The following is an 18592-nucleotide window of genomic DNA, read 5'->3' on the forward strand; positions in this document are numbered from 1 at the left end:
CAATCTTTATCTCATCAATCGTATCGTAGCGCCGTCCTTTCATGGGCCTCTTCAGTTTCGGGAACAAGAAAAAGTCACTGGGGGGCAGATCTGGGGAATTCGGTGGCTGCGGCATCATTAGTGTGTTGTTTTTGGCCAAAAATTCGCGCACAAGTAACGATGGGTGAGCAGGGGCGTTTTCATGGTGCAAAAGCCAATTTTTGTTCTTCCACAAATCCGGGCATTTGTGGCTGGTTTCTTCGCGCGAATTGCGCATGACTTGCAGGTAATATTCCTAATTTCCCGTTCTACCATGTGGCAAGAACTCATGATCCCTGGAATCGAAGAAAACTGTAAGCAAAACTTTCACATTCGACCCAACTTGCGGCGCTTTTTTCGGTCTCCGCTCGTGCTCTCGCTTCCATTGGAATGATTGAGCATTAGTTTGCACGTCATAGCCATAAATCTATGATTCGTCACCTGCCATGACCATCTGGAGTAAATTTGGGTCGTCGCGGACCGAGTCCAACACCTCATTAGCGTTAATGTTATTACGTCGCTGTTTTTGGTCGAGATTGAGAAATTTTGGTACGAATTTCGCGGCGACCCGTGCCATGCCCAAATCATTGGTTAAAATCAAATGGCACGAGCCAATGTTTAGATCCTAAGCAAATTCTCTGACGGTGATTCGACGATTGCCCACTACTGTTTTCTTCACTTCATCAATGTTTTCGTCTGTTTTCTACGTGCTCGGGCGTCCGGCACGCTCTTAGTCCTTCACATTTTCTCTGCCCTCTGAGAACATTTTGTACCACCGATAAACGTTGCTTGGGTCCAAGGTAGCTTCTCCATGTGCCACAGTCAACCTTCGGAATGCGTCCGCGCACTTAGTTCCGTTTTTCTCACAAAATTTGTTACAGATTCTTTGATCCATTTTTTGGAACAGGCAAATATCGAAGACAAGCCAAACAACGTCCAAGCAAAACAGCTGTCGACAATTAACTGAAAATTCAAAATGGCCGAAATTTTCAGCATAAGTGAGAGACATTAGTACCAAAATAACACCACAAAAAAATCGAAAATCAAATATACGTAACTCACAGAAATTCAAAATTTACTATATTGTTTGAACAGACATGAAATGAGCTATATATATATATATATATATATATATATATATATATATATATATATATATATATATATATATATATATATATATATATATTTATATATATATTATTCCTAGGGAAGGCACTCTGGGCACCTGCAACTTCACCCAAGGTATATGATTTTTCGGGTACCAGATCTTCTTAGGAAACTATTACCAACACAGAGAAAGGAACTGCTGTTTATGATTTTTATATATTTATACATATATATAATAATGGGATGGCACAATAGAACACAAATAAAAAATTAACATTTAAAAGGACACTCACACGGTATATTATTTAAGCTTTTGGCCTTCTCCGAGGCCTTCTTCAAGTAAGACTTACTTGAAGAAGGCCTCGGAGAAGCCCAAAAGCTTAAACAATTCACCGTGTGAGTGTCCTTTTAAATGTTACTATTTTATTAGTGTTCTATTGTGCCGTCCCATTATTATACTGCTCGTGTGAGTGTTTCCGTATAATCGATATGTATATATATATATATATATATATATATATATTTATTTATTTATTTATATAAACATATACCTGTATATACATGCATATATATCTCAAATGTTATAATAGCTCTAACAAAGGAGCAAGATGACATTAACCAACAACATTATCATAAAACACATAAAAAAGGGTACTAACATGTATTCTAAAATTTTCAGTGGCTAGACCACCTTCCTCTATTGAAAGAAGGAACTAAGGAAAAGGTTTCAAGAGGAGAGAATAGGAGAAATGAGGATGTTGGATAGAAGGGAAAGGTGGGGAAAGGTTTGCCAGGTTTGGAAGTGTGGGATTGAATTCGAAGGTTTTAGGATGACCTAAACATATGGTTTCAAGATGGAAGATATAGCAACAAACAATAATTTTAATATGTTTAAACTTGAAAATGAACTTATAGCATAAATACTGAATGTATTACATTTCATTCATTAAAAAAATACTTTTTCTTAAGCATTCTCATGTCTGTCCATGCAAAATAGTTTCTTTTCATTTGCTTGCCTCAGAATAGGTCTCTCTGTTCAGTTTCATTATTACATCATCATGCATTTCATTTACCTCAACAAGAGCATTGAGACATGTACTCATTACAAAGTATCAGATCAAGTATAGTAACTGATAACAATATCAATTGGTCATAAAGTAATATACAGATAACAAATATTTAATGAAAACTTTTGTGATATTATTGTTATGCCAACCAAAAATAATGTGAATCCCAGGAAATTATAAAAGGGTATCAAGTTACAGAAATATCTCACAATTTTAGTATTCTGATCTTAGAAAGTCTGTATGCATTTGTATTTGGGCTGAATTATTACTATCAAAACTAATGAAATCCTCTTTGAAGTCTTTGGCAAAATGATGGATTGGGATCAAGGTAGAATGGGTACAGGGCAAAGAAGATGGTAAAACTCAGGGAAGGAAAAGATGGGAAAGAAAAATATGACTATTGAACATTGTGGTTTGACTTAAGCAACAAAACTAACATCAATTGGAAACAATAAGAATAATTTATTGACTATAATTTTATTTCACAAACAATTTTTTATGTAAGACTAAAATAATTATTAATGACTTCGTACATGTTTGCTTCCTTAGGATGCTTTTACAATCAAAAAAATAACAAATGAAACAATTTAACATAAATGATGAAACAAATGATACAGCATAAGTACTTTAATAAAACTTTTACCAGAACATTAGAAATTTGAATGAAAAGTATAAATAAACTGTAACTAGAAACTTAAAATTATTTCTGCATAGAATGGATTAAATTCCAGCAATCTGAAAAATAGAAAATAATGAGTAAGACACCTCACTTCTCAGGACATGCACTTTCACTAGCAAAGTGATAATTTTAACAGAGTCGTAGTGGAATAAACCACAAAAAATACAACTGGATAGAAACATTTTTGCTGGTTCATGCATGAGAAATTTGACATATTTGTACTAAGGTGATAAAATTGGAGACTTGCTAGCTTTTCCCATATGTCATGTACCTTTTATGAAGTAGGTAATTGGTTGGCCATTAGGGAACACGTGATACTTCGGCAAAAAAATTCAGCAATTCTGGGGGTTATGCCCTTAGGTGCAATGAAACAGTAATACCAATATTACTTTCAGGTCTCTGAGGGGTATAAGTATAATTCCTCACCATGTTCATATGGATAGTGAGGCATTTTTCTTTAGTAAGAAGATTTTCAAACATCACAGCAGTTTACATGGCAGACATTTAATTTGAATAATATACAACAGGAATTTTTTTTGCTGGAAAATAAGGGCACACTGTACCTCATATGTCATTGAAAAACTAAAAGCACTTGTACAAAATATTGCTGGTATATTAATTTTAAAATTAATACATCCTAGCTGAAAACAAATGAATTGTCAAATTTATCACTGAAACTAGGAGTGCTACTAGAAGACATCATAATATTGGCTAACAAAATAGTGATTGATTGAGTCAAATTGTGAGTCTCTGGTTTTGCCATTGAGGCATACACTTAATCTTTTCTTCATAGATTAATGATCCCCTATAAATTTTGGGGTCAAATTGTGTATATATATTATCCATGCCAAGAACCTGTTCAAAATAATAACAGAAGGATGTACTTGCAACAGGCTAAACTTTATGCGAGGCAATCAATGGCTGTCAGAGGATGAAAATGTGTTTATGTGCCAGCCATAAAAATGATGAAATTGTGACTCACATTGCAGACTGAGTTTTTTGTCAATTATCTCCAAGTGTTTTTCAAAGGTTCATGGAGTCAATTCAGACTTGGGTACAATGCAGTGCCATACATTTTGATAGTAAGTAAATCAAGAGTAGAGAACAAAAAGAAATTGAAATTAACTCTTTTTTAGAGTACAGGTTGCAAGGCAGACCATGATGGAAGACAAAATCAAATTTATTTTTTCACAACTAATAGCTTGAATACTCTTCTTTTTCAGATGTGATATTTGTGGAAATTTGGGCCATCAGAAGGCCAAGTCCCACAAAGGAAGTCAATGGTTTTGCATTTAGTCATTGTGAAAATTTCTCTCCTGCAGGGATAGCCATTGTATTTCTAATTAAACTGAATTCCCTCTTTTCAATTTACATGGTGAGGGCCAGTGCATGATGAATGATGATAAATTTCCCATGGGAGGCCTAGATAGTATGATTAATTTTTTAGAATAGAATATGAATTTGAATGTTGTGATTGCTCCCATACTTTTGGTAAAAATTCTACAAACTTGCCATTAAAGATTATGGGTCCATTTGCCTAAACATTACAACTTAAGGATTTCACAAAATATCAGGGCCTTATAATATCTGTGGAAAATTTTAATGCTATCTTGCAACCTGGAAAGTTCCATTCATGGAAAAAGATTAGAATAGGCCTTGGAATTGTTAATGTCTCATTCCAAATATTGAAATATCATAACAGAAGAAGTTATGGGCTAATGGAAAGAGTGTCAAGAATTTTTAGTGCTGGTCAGGCTTCTTTCTAGGGAAGCAAACCTATATTGTATATAAGGGTCGAAACTAAGATACAGTGCAATTGTGTTTGCTGGCATTGTCTGCATAGAAAACTATATACTGGAATGTAGCCAAATGACAGAAATACATTTTAAATATTTATTTATAAATTTAAAATATTTATTTAATTTTTATTTAATATATAAATTTTAAATATTTATTATAATATGCAGGTATCCTACTCTGTCCAATAAATACGTGAACTGAGGCCATAAAAACTTTCTTTTGCAAAATTTAGTCTACATCGATTTTGTCCCCTTCAAAGTAGTCTTCATTCGTTGCTGTACACTTATTACATCTTTTTTCCCACTCTTTAAAGGACCCTTGGAAGTCCTCAGCAGTTGGACTTTTTAATTTTCTCATTGCTTCTTGATATTGTGTCCACATCTTCCCAGTGATGTCACCTCATCACATTTTTGCATTTTGGGAATAGGAAAAAGTTGTAGGGACAGAGATCTGACAAATAAGGAGGATGATAAAGGATGGTAATTGAATTTTTTGCCAGAAAATGGCAAACAATCAATGCTGAATGTGCAGGTGCATTGCCATGCTGAAGAATCCGTGCATCATGTTTGGTTAAAATATTGTGCACTGTTGATTTTCCTCAATTCAGTTCATCATTTATCATTTGGATGGTTTTTCGAAGATTGGTAGGAACAAGGGGCCATCTGAGATCAATGTTGTCATCATTATAGGTGGTTAAAGGTCTACCCGGCCTTGCATAATTTGTGTGTGATGTCTTGTCGGCCATCTTTAAAATGCATAATCCACTTGAAAAAACATGTTTTCTTCAGGGCGTTATCACCGTAAGCAGCCGTCAATATTTCAGTAATTTCTCAATAACTTTTATCGCACTTCAACAAAAAACTTGAAGTTGAATCGTTCCTCTGTGATTTTGTCAATTTCCATTTTTGACAATAGTAAAAACAAGGACAATGGAAACTGACTTAATGGGTACAATACACACAGCTCAACAATTTGCCAAGCACAGATGGGCCATTGGGTCTCAGGCAATTAGCACCGCTCGTAAACGGGGCTATAGTCCGCATCATGGACACCTATTGCACCAGTTCACGCATTTATTGCACAGGTCACGTATCAGGATCTACTATATTTAGAGTATCTGTATGTTGGCAAAGTCTATTTCATTCTCTATTAAAACCAAGATATGCTGCATTCTGTTATAGTATTAGATAAATATTTATGATTATACAAGTATACATTTTCATTTTCATTCTAATCCTCTCTGTCCCTATTTTTTATGATAAAGGAATCATAGCTGTACTTTTCTTTCCGCACAAACACATTCTAAATGAAGAAATTAAGAAATGAGTCAGTAAATAATTTATTTTCTTATGGTTGGGGAAAATGAAGGGTTAGTCCAGGTACATTGGTACTGCCATGCTGGTTTTTGCCATCATACATTTGTCCAATGTAACTACAAAGGTCATCCAAAAATTATTAGAATATTTTTTATGATAAGTAGATTAATTTGACAAGTTTGTGTCACATGGTCAGAGAGTTAACACTATATTTTTCACGTAAGTTTTCAAAAGACTACAGAAAAGAATACAATGTCTCAGGAAGGAGACTTTTGCCAACTGAAGGCTGCCCCATGACAATGTACTGTCCCACACCACCTCCCTTGTAACCCATTACCTAACCAAGAACAATATGACAATGCTGTCCTAGTCACCCTATAGACCCAATGTGGCACTGCTGGACTTCTTTTGTTCCCAAGAATGAAAAGGAGCTTAAAAGGCAACTATTTAAGAATGCTGGATAATGTCTTAGAGGCCAAAAGGGGCCATGAAAAGGTACCTGAATAAGGCTCATGTAAATGCCTTCCACGCAGAATGTTGAACCTGCAAAAGTGCTGGCAATGGTGTGTTGATGCACAAGGTTGCTATTTTATAGAATTTTATTGATTTGTGAATTGATATGTAATGAATATTTTCCCTGCATTTGTTCAACTTATTTTTGGGGCAGACCCTGTATATATCAGTTTTACAACATAGATCCTGGTGGCAAGGTATCTAATTATCCTGCCACATACACCAACCACTGATATTGAAATTGCAACCATAAATTATTTACTAATAAATATATCAACTTCTTATCTCAGTAGTGCCAATTATTATTCCTATAGGTTTTGGTGTCATAAAAGTAATACCTAAAATTCATACCATTGGCCCATGTACTGAGGGACAAAAATATGTACCTAGCTTTCTTGCCCTTGCCTGTACCAATACCTCGTAAAATGTAATATTGAATAAACCCCTCGAAACCATTTTCTAACTTGTTGAATCTATTTTTTGAGGTCGCTTCTTCATGTGTAAATCATTTACCAAGTTATACATTAAAAGATCAGTCAGCAGCAGCAGGACAGAAGATGCAGGAGAAGAAGACCAAATTAGCTAGAATGGGAACGTGGATGTTAGGACAATGATGAGGACAGGGAAATTGGAGAATGTTAAGCAAGAGATGGAAAGGGGAAATATAGATATTTTAGGTCTATGCGAGATGACATGGAAGGATAGCGGGGATTACTGGAGTGATCAGTATAGAATAATATACAGCGGCGGGGAAGAGTGCCAGCGAGGGGTTGCCATAGTAATAAATGAAGAGGTAGGAGGAAGTGTAATCAACATACAACAGGTGACAGATAGAATATTTCTAGTAGAGATAAAAGCAAAACCGACAAACTTGGTTATTATTCAGGTATACCTGCCACCGAGCAACCATATGGAGGAAGAGGTCGATAGGATATACGATCAGTTAGAGGACATAATCGCGTGTGTTCCTGCAGGGAAACATTTGATAGTGATGGTGATTGGAATGCGACGGTAGGCGAAGGAAGAGATGGTAATGAGGTGGGGGACTACGGTTTAAGCACGAGGAATGACCTCGGGGAGAAAGCAGTTGAGTTATGCAGGAGACAGGGATTAGTCATCACCAACACTTGGTTTAGACACCACAAAAGATGCAGGTATACATGGAAAATGTCTGGTGACTCAGAAAGGTATCAGCTTGATTAAATTCTATTTAGACTCAGGTTTAGGAAGAGTGTGAAAAATTCACACAGCTTCCCAGGAGTGGATGCGGACTCTGACCACAATTTAGTTGTTATGAAATGTAATGTCCATTTCAAAAGGATAAGACAGGGGCGGCGGGTTAGAAAATGGAATGTAGAAGCATTAAATGGTTTGAAAAGGAAGGACTACCAAGAGACGGTAGAGGAAATCATGGAGCATGGTAAAGAGCTAAGTACTATGGAAGAAAAATGGGAAAGTATCAAGAAAGGGTTGTCTAAAGCCGAAAAAGACACTATTGGAACCGTTAATGCTAAAAGGACTAGGAAACCATGGATCACGGATGAGATGATTACAAAGATGGATGAGCGGAGAAAATGGAAGAATGTAAATACAGAGTTGGGAAAAATGAAGTACAAAGAGTTAAACAATAAATTGAGGCGTGCAACAAATAAAGCAAAAGAAGCATGGTGGAAGACGCAGTTTGAGGATATGGAACGTTTGCAGAGGAAGGGTGAAATTGGTGTGCTGTACTGCAAAATTAAATCTTTATTGGGAAGTAAGAAAGGAAGATTAATGCTAACAGTTAGAGATAAGGTGGGTATGATAGTTGTTGACACAGGAAAGATCCAAGAGAGATGGAAGGAATATATAGGAGAACTGTATGGTAAAGAACTTTGACCAACAAAGTTAGACATAGAAAAGGAACATGACGTAGAGAAAGATAGGTTAGGTCCAGGTATACTCGACAAGGAGATAGAAAGGGCATTAAGGGAGATGAAGCTAAATAAGGCTGTGGGGATGGATAACATTCCCGCTGAACTATTGAAATGTTTAGGAAAATGTGGGAGGAAGAGGCTATATGGGCTGATTCGTAGTATCTATGAGGAAGGAATCTGGCCGGAAGACTTTATGAGACCAGTTTTAGTTCGTTTTGAGGAAAAGGTAAAGGCTACATGATGTGAGGACTACAGGACAATAAGTTTGATATCCCACACAGCTAAAGTTTTTCTTAAAGAACAGTTTACGTATCTTGAAAGTGTTTTGGACCAACACGGTCAAAGTAGTAGGGACGTATGGAGAAGAATTACGCTGGGCAAAGAGGCTTTTACAAGGAGGAGGGAGTTGATGACAGGGACGTTGAGTAAGGATAATAAGAAAACACTTGTAAAAACTTTGATATGGAGCGTAGCTATGTATGGCGTGGAAACGTGGTCATTGAAGCAGGAGGATAGACGTAGACTGGAGGCTTTTGAAATGTTGCTGTGGAGAAGAATGGAGAAGGTGAAATGGACCGAGAAGAAAACAAATGAGGAAGTACTTGGTATGGTGGGCGAAGAGAGGGGTTTGTTGGGAGAAATCCTATGGAGGCAGGAAAAGTGGATGAAGAGGATATTGACTGGAAGTGGGATGTTGAAGACTGTAATAGAGGGGAGAATGTTAGGCAAACAAGGAAATGGAAGGAGCAGGATAGGGATGTTTGATGGGATGAAGGGAGGAAGAAAGTACTCATAGATGAAGAGGGACCTGATATATAGTAGGATACTGGTTTTTGTGTTTTGTTAGGATTCAAAAAATGTTTTATTTAGTAGCTGTGTCCATCCAAAAACCTACCTTGACGGGTAGATTACCTTATAAAAATAACATTAAAAGATGTTATCTGGGGATACATTCAAATACATTTCAGTACAGGAGAGTAAAGAATAAGATAACATGCAAATTTAGAGAAGTATAGGGGAGGTGAACAAAACTATGGGTGAAGGAAATAGAAAAACATATCCAAGCATCAAAACAAGATCTAGCCAACTGGAAAATACTAGCTTTGCATTATTAATCGAGTATAAGGTCAGCAGTGATTAATAATAAAGAGGGAAGGTTGTTTGTAGATAATGAAGACGAATGTAAACAATGGAAAAAATAGATGGAGGAGCTATACTATAGCAAAGATATAGCTATAAGAGGAAGTAAAATTGAAAGTAGAGAAAAAGCAAGAACAGAAAGTGGGCCCCCAATCACAAAGAGGGAATTCAAGCAGGCATGCCCTTCAATATCTAAATGCTGGAAAAACGAGGGGTGTGAATAATGTACTGCCTGAGCCATTTAAAACCTAAGAAATGAAATAAATGAAAGAATTTATAATCATGCATAAATGTTATGAAAATGGGTAGATGCCTGAAGACTTTGCTAAAAGCAAAACTATTATGATGCCAAAAGTACAGACAGTAAATGAATGCATGAATTACCAAAAAATCGCTGTTCTGTCATATGTTTCCAGGGTTCTTTTACATATAGTAGGAAATAGATCATAAAGAAAGTGAAGGAAAATAATGGGAGTTCAATTTGGCATCTGAGAGGATAAAAGAACAAGAGAAGTTATACTGGTACTGAGCTTGATCCTTGAGAGAATACTAGAAAGGAGCAGGAAAGTTTTCCTTACCTTCATTGGTTTGAAAATAGCCTTCATTAATGTACACTTGAAACTTATGCTTGAAATCATGAGGATAAAAGGAATAGACTATAAATACAGGAAGCTTATTTTCAGCTCTAACAGAACCAAAGCACTTTAATTAAAGTAAAGGGATGTGAGAAGAAGCAATAATTAGAAAAGGAGTAAGACAAGAAGGTCCACTTTTTCCATATTTTTAACTAATGTATTGAAAAGGTATAGATACATTGAAGTAAAAGGCAAATGGTACAGAGAAAATGGAAGAAAGAGACACTGAATTAGGTTTTTGGAGATATTATGACCCTGGCAGAATCAGCCGAAGATATAAAAATAATGCTCCAAACCCTAGGCAGAGCTTTTAAAAAGATGAAAACTGAAAATAAATGTGAAGAAAACCAAAGCCTAATAGTTTCTAAAAACAAGAAAGAACCTCCAGTACATTTAATGATAGGGTAATGAAGGATAAGCCAAGTAGAAGAATTCTGCTACCTTAAGAGTGTATTCACAAGAGACAACAGATGCACCTCTGCAGTTGAAAGAAGATTAGCCTCGACAAAGAAGGCAGATGAAAATGAAAAGAATCTTTGAAGAAATAAACACATTAATTTGGAAATTAGAAAATAAGTTGCAAAAACGTTAATTTGGAGTACATTATTACATGGATATGAAACTTTGACACTGGAAAAGAGGCAAGAGGCTTGGTTGGAAGCAATGATAATGTAAATTTGTAAAAGGATAGCAAGAATGCAATGGATATGAATGGACAAGAAAACCAAAATATAAGTATTGACAGAAATTAAAGAGGAAATGAATGTAATAAAAAAGATTGGAGAAAGAAAAATTATATTTGTTGTACAGTGTCCAACCAAATATTGCAACATATCCAATTTTGTAAAATAATGTGAGACTTCCAATAATAATATGGGCACTGCTAACTTTCACTAGTTTTCCTAACAAATTTATGGATACTTAAATTAGCTGTTTGGGTGCTTATCATATGCATGATGCATAATTTCTCAGTGCAAGCAGGATAGCTCAATTTTTTGGTGCTCCTGGAATCTGTAAGTCCTTTATCAGAGAACATGATCCCTCATTTAATTATGCCTCGGGCAATACTGAATGAACTGAAGTGTTCCAAATTATTTGCTATTATTTTAATTTTGATTGATGACAGAGAGATAATTAAATTGAAATTAAAGAGAAAAGAATCATCAAAGTGTGCTCAGAGTCAAAAGGTGAAAATGATTATTTGGCTACTACAAGGGCTTGACTCTGTACAGAAGCAGCTAGAAGAAGGCAAAGTTGGCAACCAGCAATAAAAAAACGTTATCTTTTTTAAGATTTGCTTTGAAATATTAGACCAGACATCATCTAGCAGTGGCTATCAAATTCTGGTTTACCAGTGGTGTAGGTAATTTCAGCAATTCGTGACTAAAGATTAAGGAATCATAAGGACTTGCCTTTTTCAGCCTTGGTTGGATTATCTGGTTTAAAATTCAGAGTTGAATGCATAACCACTTTGTCCATCTCTCTGAAGGCATTTTTCAAGATCACTAATCTTCTAAGGTCAAAGTTGAAAAGACATTTTTTATGCGTGTTTACCTGAATATCTATTAATCCTATTGATTTATCTTCCTCCTAAATGTTAACGTTATGCATAAAATTGGATAAATTTGCTTTATTAAGGAGCATCAGTTATACGACTTATTTAAAATATAAAGGCATAAAAAGCAAGAGCAGCACTAATATAGATTATAATAATAATCATGGGAAACAGAATATTTTGCATGGACTTACCTCTTCAAGGTAGGGTACAGTCTTTCCACATTGACAGTGTAGGTATACCGTAGAGCATATGTTTTTGCCATGATCATTTTCATCTGACAAAAGCTCTGGGTACAGGTTTGCGAACATCTTACAGCTTGTGACGTTTTTCTGATCCAAGTGATCTCCTTGCCCTTCCTCTGGATCACTGGTTGCACAGGTGACATCATCTTCGCCTTCATTATCTATGTCTTCATCGCTTGACTGCTGCCCAAGATTTATAATAGAAATAGATATGTGTTTTATATGATGATTTTGGCAAATGATTACCACAAATCAATGAATTTGTCGATGCTATTTAAGCCATGCCATAATGTCATGGGCTTGGCAGCCTGACATTCAAATAACATCCAGAAATAGCATCGTTACCTTTTACGGAAAACTTCTGATGACATTTCATATAGCCAATACCATAATGTCATACTTAAGAAAATAGCATCGGGCACCATCATTAGGGAATAACCCCCCAGGGAGAATCATCTTTCTCCGATCCCAAGAGAAAACTAGTTACAGGCTTGGGCCACTGGGAAACAAATTTCTAACTTAAGCTTCTTACCAATGGTGACAAAATGACCACCAACTATGGGCTAAAACCGTCAAATCATGAGCTAAAAACTAAAAATATATAATTTTGAAGAGAGTTATTTAATGTACCTGCACATTCTTCAGATATTATAATGTTTTAGTATGGGGAGAGTAGTTGATAGAATACTGGCAAGCACAAATAGACTCAAGAGAAATAGGAGAACTTACAGTAGCTACAATGCTGATATCCCATTTGTGTAACTTTCCCTCTACTATAAGAGGAAGGTTAAGCTACTGAAAAAGCAAGCTAAACTCAATTTTCCCTGATTAACAATAATGACCTTATATCCAACACTGATAAAGCCATCCAACCATACCGTATCTTTCATACTAATTTTGCACCGTTCATAGCCTTATGTACCACTTCCAGTAACATAAATAAACATTTTATAAGAATAATATTTTAAACAGTAAACGTTCCAGAAAAGGAAAAAATAAATGCGATATATGAGTCAAAGAAAATTTTTGAGTTAGCGAAATGTTTGACATGGTTTTTTTCTGCATGAACAAAAACTTAATAACGTGTATTAATCTAATTTCCATTTAGTTGAACTCTAGATATTTATCCTTCACGATGATTACACTAAAAATTTCTACAGGCAACTGTATATTTATTCACAATATAGATTTACTTACCATTGTCGTTTGCCGCGTTAATTGGATCGACGACCTTAAAGAAATAAAGCATTGAGACTCTGGAATCAATATTATCAGATTTTGAAGTTCAACATGAAGAAAATAAAAATAAAAAAGGATCCCTTGTTTAGAATTTTATCGACGGTAGTTAGCACATCGGGGAAATAAAGGGAATTATATTAACTTTATTCTCAATGTTATCCAATTGTTGAATTAATATATTTTATCGGTTATTGCAAAACTTTGTTCCCGGCTCTTTCCCTGCATAGCTAATTTATTTAATGAATATCCGCGTGGGAACCATTAATTAAGTAAATACCCACATTCCATATTTAAAGAGCAAGGATATTAAGTTGTAACACATGCCCGACTTAAAAAACACTAACCAAAATTTTGACAAGAGTAAACTTGATAAATGCGATTGGGTATTAAAATTCATTATTTAATATTACCGGACAAAAATGATTTAACGTCCCTATACGCACGCGTGTCACCATTCGACGCACCGTCGTCTTCAAAGAATGGCGTTCATATGACAGAACTGTTATTGTTGTGTCTTATAGATCAACAATACGAAACAATTGCCACGCAAAATGCTGACGTGCAATACGCGCACGGATAAAAATAGAACGTATAATGTAATGAAAGAGTCGCCAAGCGTTTTCTAATCCTCTAGTGGTGAATATTTTCATTTGCTAACCGCAAATGCTTTCTTTCTCGACGTTAATATATTCATGTTATCCGTGTCATATTCCTTTCTGACAGAATTTCTTATTGTATTAAATCAGTTCACCGTACCTGTTTGCATAGTAACGACTCAAAAAGTACACATAATATGCGATGGTGAGGACTGCTTCCACCTTTACTTGATTTGACTGCTTTTAAGACAATTATGGAAGGGGGTCCCGAGGGATTGCGTGTTTCGAGACAAGTTCATGCGTAGACTCATGGTAAAACTGATCATTAAATTGGAGATTTATCCTATTCACTTCCATTATGGGTACCTAAGGAAAATAAATTGCTGAACATACAGGTAGAAGACCGTTTCATTTTACCTGATTTTCGTTCCTCTTTCCCGATTCCTTAAGGTTTACCTGCGGTTTTTTCAAAATTCTTGACGAGTCAGGTTATCTTGCGAATAGCCACCAAAAGCCTTCCATTGTAATTTAATTTGAAAAAGTTTACCTTGAAATGAAAAATGTAGATAATCCTGAAAATAATCATATGAAATAACTTTGTGGAATCGATGCTCGGAATAACCCTTCCCTTTAATAACAGAGCTGGTAAGCTCACCTTCCTAAGAAAAATTTGGATTGATTTACCAGAAGTTAAAAATTGTCAAGTGTACATTATGATAGTCATATACTGTTATCTAAAATTATTTCATAGAATGCATAAATTTTAAAATAAAAAAAATTAGACTCATGGGATGATATTTGGTGAGCCAATGGCAATTGAAGGAAGTGATTAAGGCTCTTGTTTTTTTGAATATAGACTCGAAGGAAAAAATTGGGAAGGGGTGAACAAATGAGGAAGTCTTAAGATTTTTATGTAGATAGTGAGGGTATAGAAGAATTTGTAGAGGAACTGAAGTGGGTAGAAGAGAATTGTTAGCAAATTGGACATATTTGGGAAGATATTATGGAAATTGTAGCGACAGACGACGCGCTCGCGCCTCAACTCTCACTTGTCCGACGACGCGCTCGCGCCTCGACTCTCAATTGTCCGACGACGCGCTCGCGCCTCGACTCTCAATTGTCCGCAATTGCCCTAGAGGGCCGAGCGGCAATGACCAGAATGGCGTGGCGGTTTACCCCGGACAAGTAGAATGCGCGCATCCACTGGAGTGTCTGCATCGAGTCCGTCCGTCGCTTTATCGAGGACCTTCCTTATTGTACTCGTATTTAGTCGCTGCAATAAACAGTACTACCTGATATCACCAGCGTTATTCCTACCTAACCCCGTGTAACTCTAAATTTGGTGACCCCGACGTGATCTTTTCCGGCGTTTTAGGGACCACGTGGTCAGGTGACCGGAAGAATTAGTGCCGTAGTATATACTATTTTTTGTCTGACTCGTTGAAAGCTAAACGCGGGTGAAAATGTCCAGCGAGGAAACCAACGCACAGTTCGCGAGAACAAGCATCCGCATTCCCCCGTTTTGGCCCGAAGATCCGGCAGTTTGGTTCGCACAGGTGGAGGGGTTATTCCGCCTAAGCGGCATTACAGAGGACTCCACTATGTATTATTTTGTGATGTCCCAACTGTCGCAAAAGCACGCGGCTGATGTGAGCGACATCATTATTTCTCCTCCGGCGGACGGAAAATACTCCCGTCTCAAAGAGGAACTGATCTACATCTACATCTACTCAATACCCCGCAAGCCGCCGCAAGGGCGTGTGGCGGGGGGTGCTAGGACACCACCCATAATTTAGAAAAGAAAAATAATAAAAAAAAAATCGCATGCAATAACGACAAAATCATATATAAAAAAAAAAAAACATGGCATACATTCATGTATGAACACTTACACCCCACACACATGCAAACACTCAAACTACCAACTAACATACACATGCACCTGAAAGTATACCTAACATCTCTATAGTGTTTAATTTTGTTCCGACTTGTAAATTCAAAGTTTTTAATATTTCTAAAGTGACTTCGGTTTCTTGCTATTATGATTACTGATTGTTCGGGGAAAGAATGAGTATTTGTACCTATCTGTCTTGGAATCTATCTCCCTTAGTTTATCTTTGTGGTCTGATCTACCTAAGTAGTGTGGGGCCATTATAATTCCTTCAGTGTCATATTTAAACTCGTTTGTTCTGAACCTTTCTAAAAGTCTAAGCCTCGCTTGTTCTCTCCGCACTTCAAGTGGTTCCCAGCCTAAATCCCCTAAGAGACCTGTCACACTTGTGTTTTTATCATAACAATTTTTAACAAATCTAGCGGATTTTCTCTGGACTTTATCTAATTCTTTTTGCCAAATTTTCTCCCACGGATCCCAAATACTTGCGGCATATTCCAAATGAGGTCTAACTAGAGCAAAATAACACCTCTCTTTAACTTTTTCATTACATTTCCCCACCACCCGTTTTATGAAGCCAAGTTTCTTTAAAGCTGATCCGCATATTGTCCTGATATGTGCTCCCCATGAAAGGCGTGGTGTTAGAACAACCCCCAAATATTTAACTTGATTTGCCGTAGTCAATACTGAACCCTCTATTTTGTAGTTTATATCCTGTTCCTCGCTTCCTTTATTCCAAAATTTCAAAACTGCACATTTATCTATATTAAGTGTTAATCCCCATTTATTGCACCATCCCGAGATATTGTCTAAGTCTCTAGAGAGTAGCTCGCGATCTAGTTGGCTCCTTATTTCCCTGTATATCACCGGGATTCGGTGGCTGACGGCGTCCGAGGAGCAACGCATCCGCCAGCTCCTTGAACACGAGGAAATAGGCGACCGCAAGCCGTCGCAGTTTTTACGGCACCTCCGTACCCTCGCCGGACCTACCGTTCCGGATACTTTTTTACGGACGCTCTGGCTGAATCGCCTGCCGGCCACGACGCGCGCCATTGTGACCGTCCAATATGGCGGCGATTTGGACGGATTCGCCATTTTTGCGGATCGCGTCCACGAGGTAGCGCCCAAGCCTCAGGTATCCAGCGCGTCTACCAGCGACGCCATGCTGCAGAGGGTTGAAGTGTTGACCCGCCAGGTGGCGGCATTAGCGGCCCAGATGAGCCAGATGTCCGCGACGGTGGTTGCACAGGTCAGCAATCCCTCGCGCTCCGAAAGGTCAGCCTCCCTGACAGTGACGTTTCCCTGTACTGTGATTTTTCAACCCCAACGGCTCGACCTTTTATCCCAACTGCATTACGGCGGAAAGTTTTCCACTCGTTCCACAGCCTATCCCACCCTGGCTAAAAGGCATCTGCGCGGCTCGTGGCGGAGCGTTTTGTTTGGCCATCAGTCAAAAAAGTTTGTAGAGAGTGGGCACGGACATGTTTATCGTGCCAACGTTCGAAAGTTTCAAGACATGTTTTTGCTCCCATTGGTGTTTTCCCCACTCCCACCCGTAGGTTTGATCACGTACATTTAGACCTGGTAGGTCCCCTACCCTTTTCCAGAGGTTTCCGGTACTGTGTGACGTTGATCGATCGTTCCACGAGATCCCGATCGAGGCGGTGGCGCGAGTCTTTCCGTGAGTGGATCTCGCGATTTGGTACCCCCGAGCACATCACTACAGACCAGGGCCGCCAATTCGAGAGTCAGCTTTTTAGAAAGTTGGCAGACCTCTCTGGTGCCACTCACCTAAGAACGACGGCCTATCACCCAGCCTCCAACGGTCTAGTTGAGCGCCTCCACCGCCAAATGAAGGCCGCAATTCGGTGTCACGAGACAGAGGATTGGGTGGACGTACTCCCTGCCATACTTCTGGGTCTCCGTTCAGCTTGGAAGGAGGACCTAAAGAGTACCGCAGCTGAGCTGGTGTACGGAGAACCGCTGCGACATCCGGGTGAATTCCTTTCCCCACCGCAGGACTTCAGTATGGGTGACCAAACTAGTTACGTGGTGCAGCTGAAGAAACATATGGCAAGATTAAGCCCTCAAGCCGTTACACGACACGGCGTTCGGCCAACTTTCGTTTTTAAGTCATTGAAGTCCTCATCACATGTTTTCGTGAGGGTTGACAGAGCCCGCGGCGCCTTGCAGCCGCCATACGAGGGACCCTTTGAGGTACTTCAAAGGGAGAGCAAGTTTTATTTGCTTCGCATCCGAGGCCGAGAAAGACGAGTATCCATAGATTGCCTGAAACCGACCTTCATCGTCGCCTGTGAGATTCCACACGGAGCAGTGGGATCACCATCCCCCACCGAGTTATCTCCGACAACGGCTTCACCCGTAGTGGCATGGAGAGCTCCTTTGGCGAACCAGGAAGCCCCTCAGACAGCACCGGCACCCCATGCAGCGCCGACACCCCAGGCTCCCGTTCGCCCAGCTGAGGGGCGAGCAACCCGTTCCGGAAGGAGAGTCCGTTTCCCAGCGCATCTGAGAGACTTTTCAACGTAGAGCTGTCCCCACCGCTCCGGACCCAGTTTCCCATTATGTTTTTTCCCCCTTTTCGTTTCCTTCTCTATAGTTCCAGGATAACCACTGTCACTGGTGAGGGGGTGCTGTAGCGATAGACGACGCGCTCGCGCCTCAACTCTCACTTGTCCGACGACGCGCTCGCGCCTCGACTCTCAATTGTCCGCAATTGCCCTAGAGGGCCTAGCGGCAATGACCAGAATGGCCTGGCGGCAATTACCCCGGGCAAGTAGTATCCGCGCTTCCACTGGAGTGTCTACATCGAGTCCGTCCGTCGCTTTATCGAGGACCTTCGTTAATGTAC

At 38.4% G+C, this 18592-nt stretch overlaps 1 protein-coding gene across 1 annotated transcript; it reads left to right on the forward strand.

Moving 5' to 3' along the window:
- The first annotated feature begins 16882 nt into the window (after positions 1 to 16882).
- Positions 16883 to 18270, forward strand: LOC139700578 (uncharacterized). Its single transcript, XM_071599108.1, has 2 exons — positions 16883 to 16995; positions 17328 to 18270. Exons 1-2 carry the CDS (start codon positions 16883 to 16885, stop codon positions 18268 to 18270), a joined length of 1056 nt encoding a protein of 351 aa, XP_071455209.1.
- The last annotated feature ends 322 nt before the right edge of the window (positions 18271 to 18592 follow it).

Source organism: Hetaerina americana, unplaced genomic scaffold (assembly GCF_022747635.1).
Source record: "Hetaerina americana unplaced genomic scaffold, ioHetAmer1.1.p SCAF_105, whole genome shotgun sequence".
NCBI classification, from domain to species: domain Eukaryota; kingdom Metazoa; phylum Arthropoda; class Insecta; order Odonata; family Calopterygidae; genus Hetaerina; species Hetaerina americana.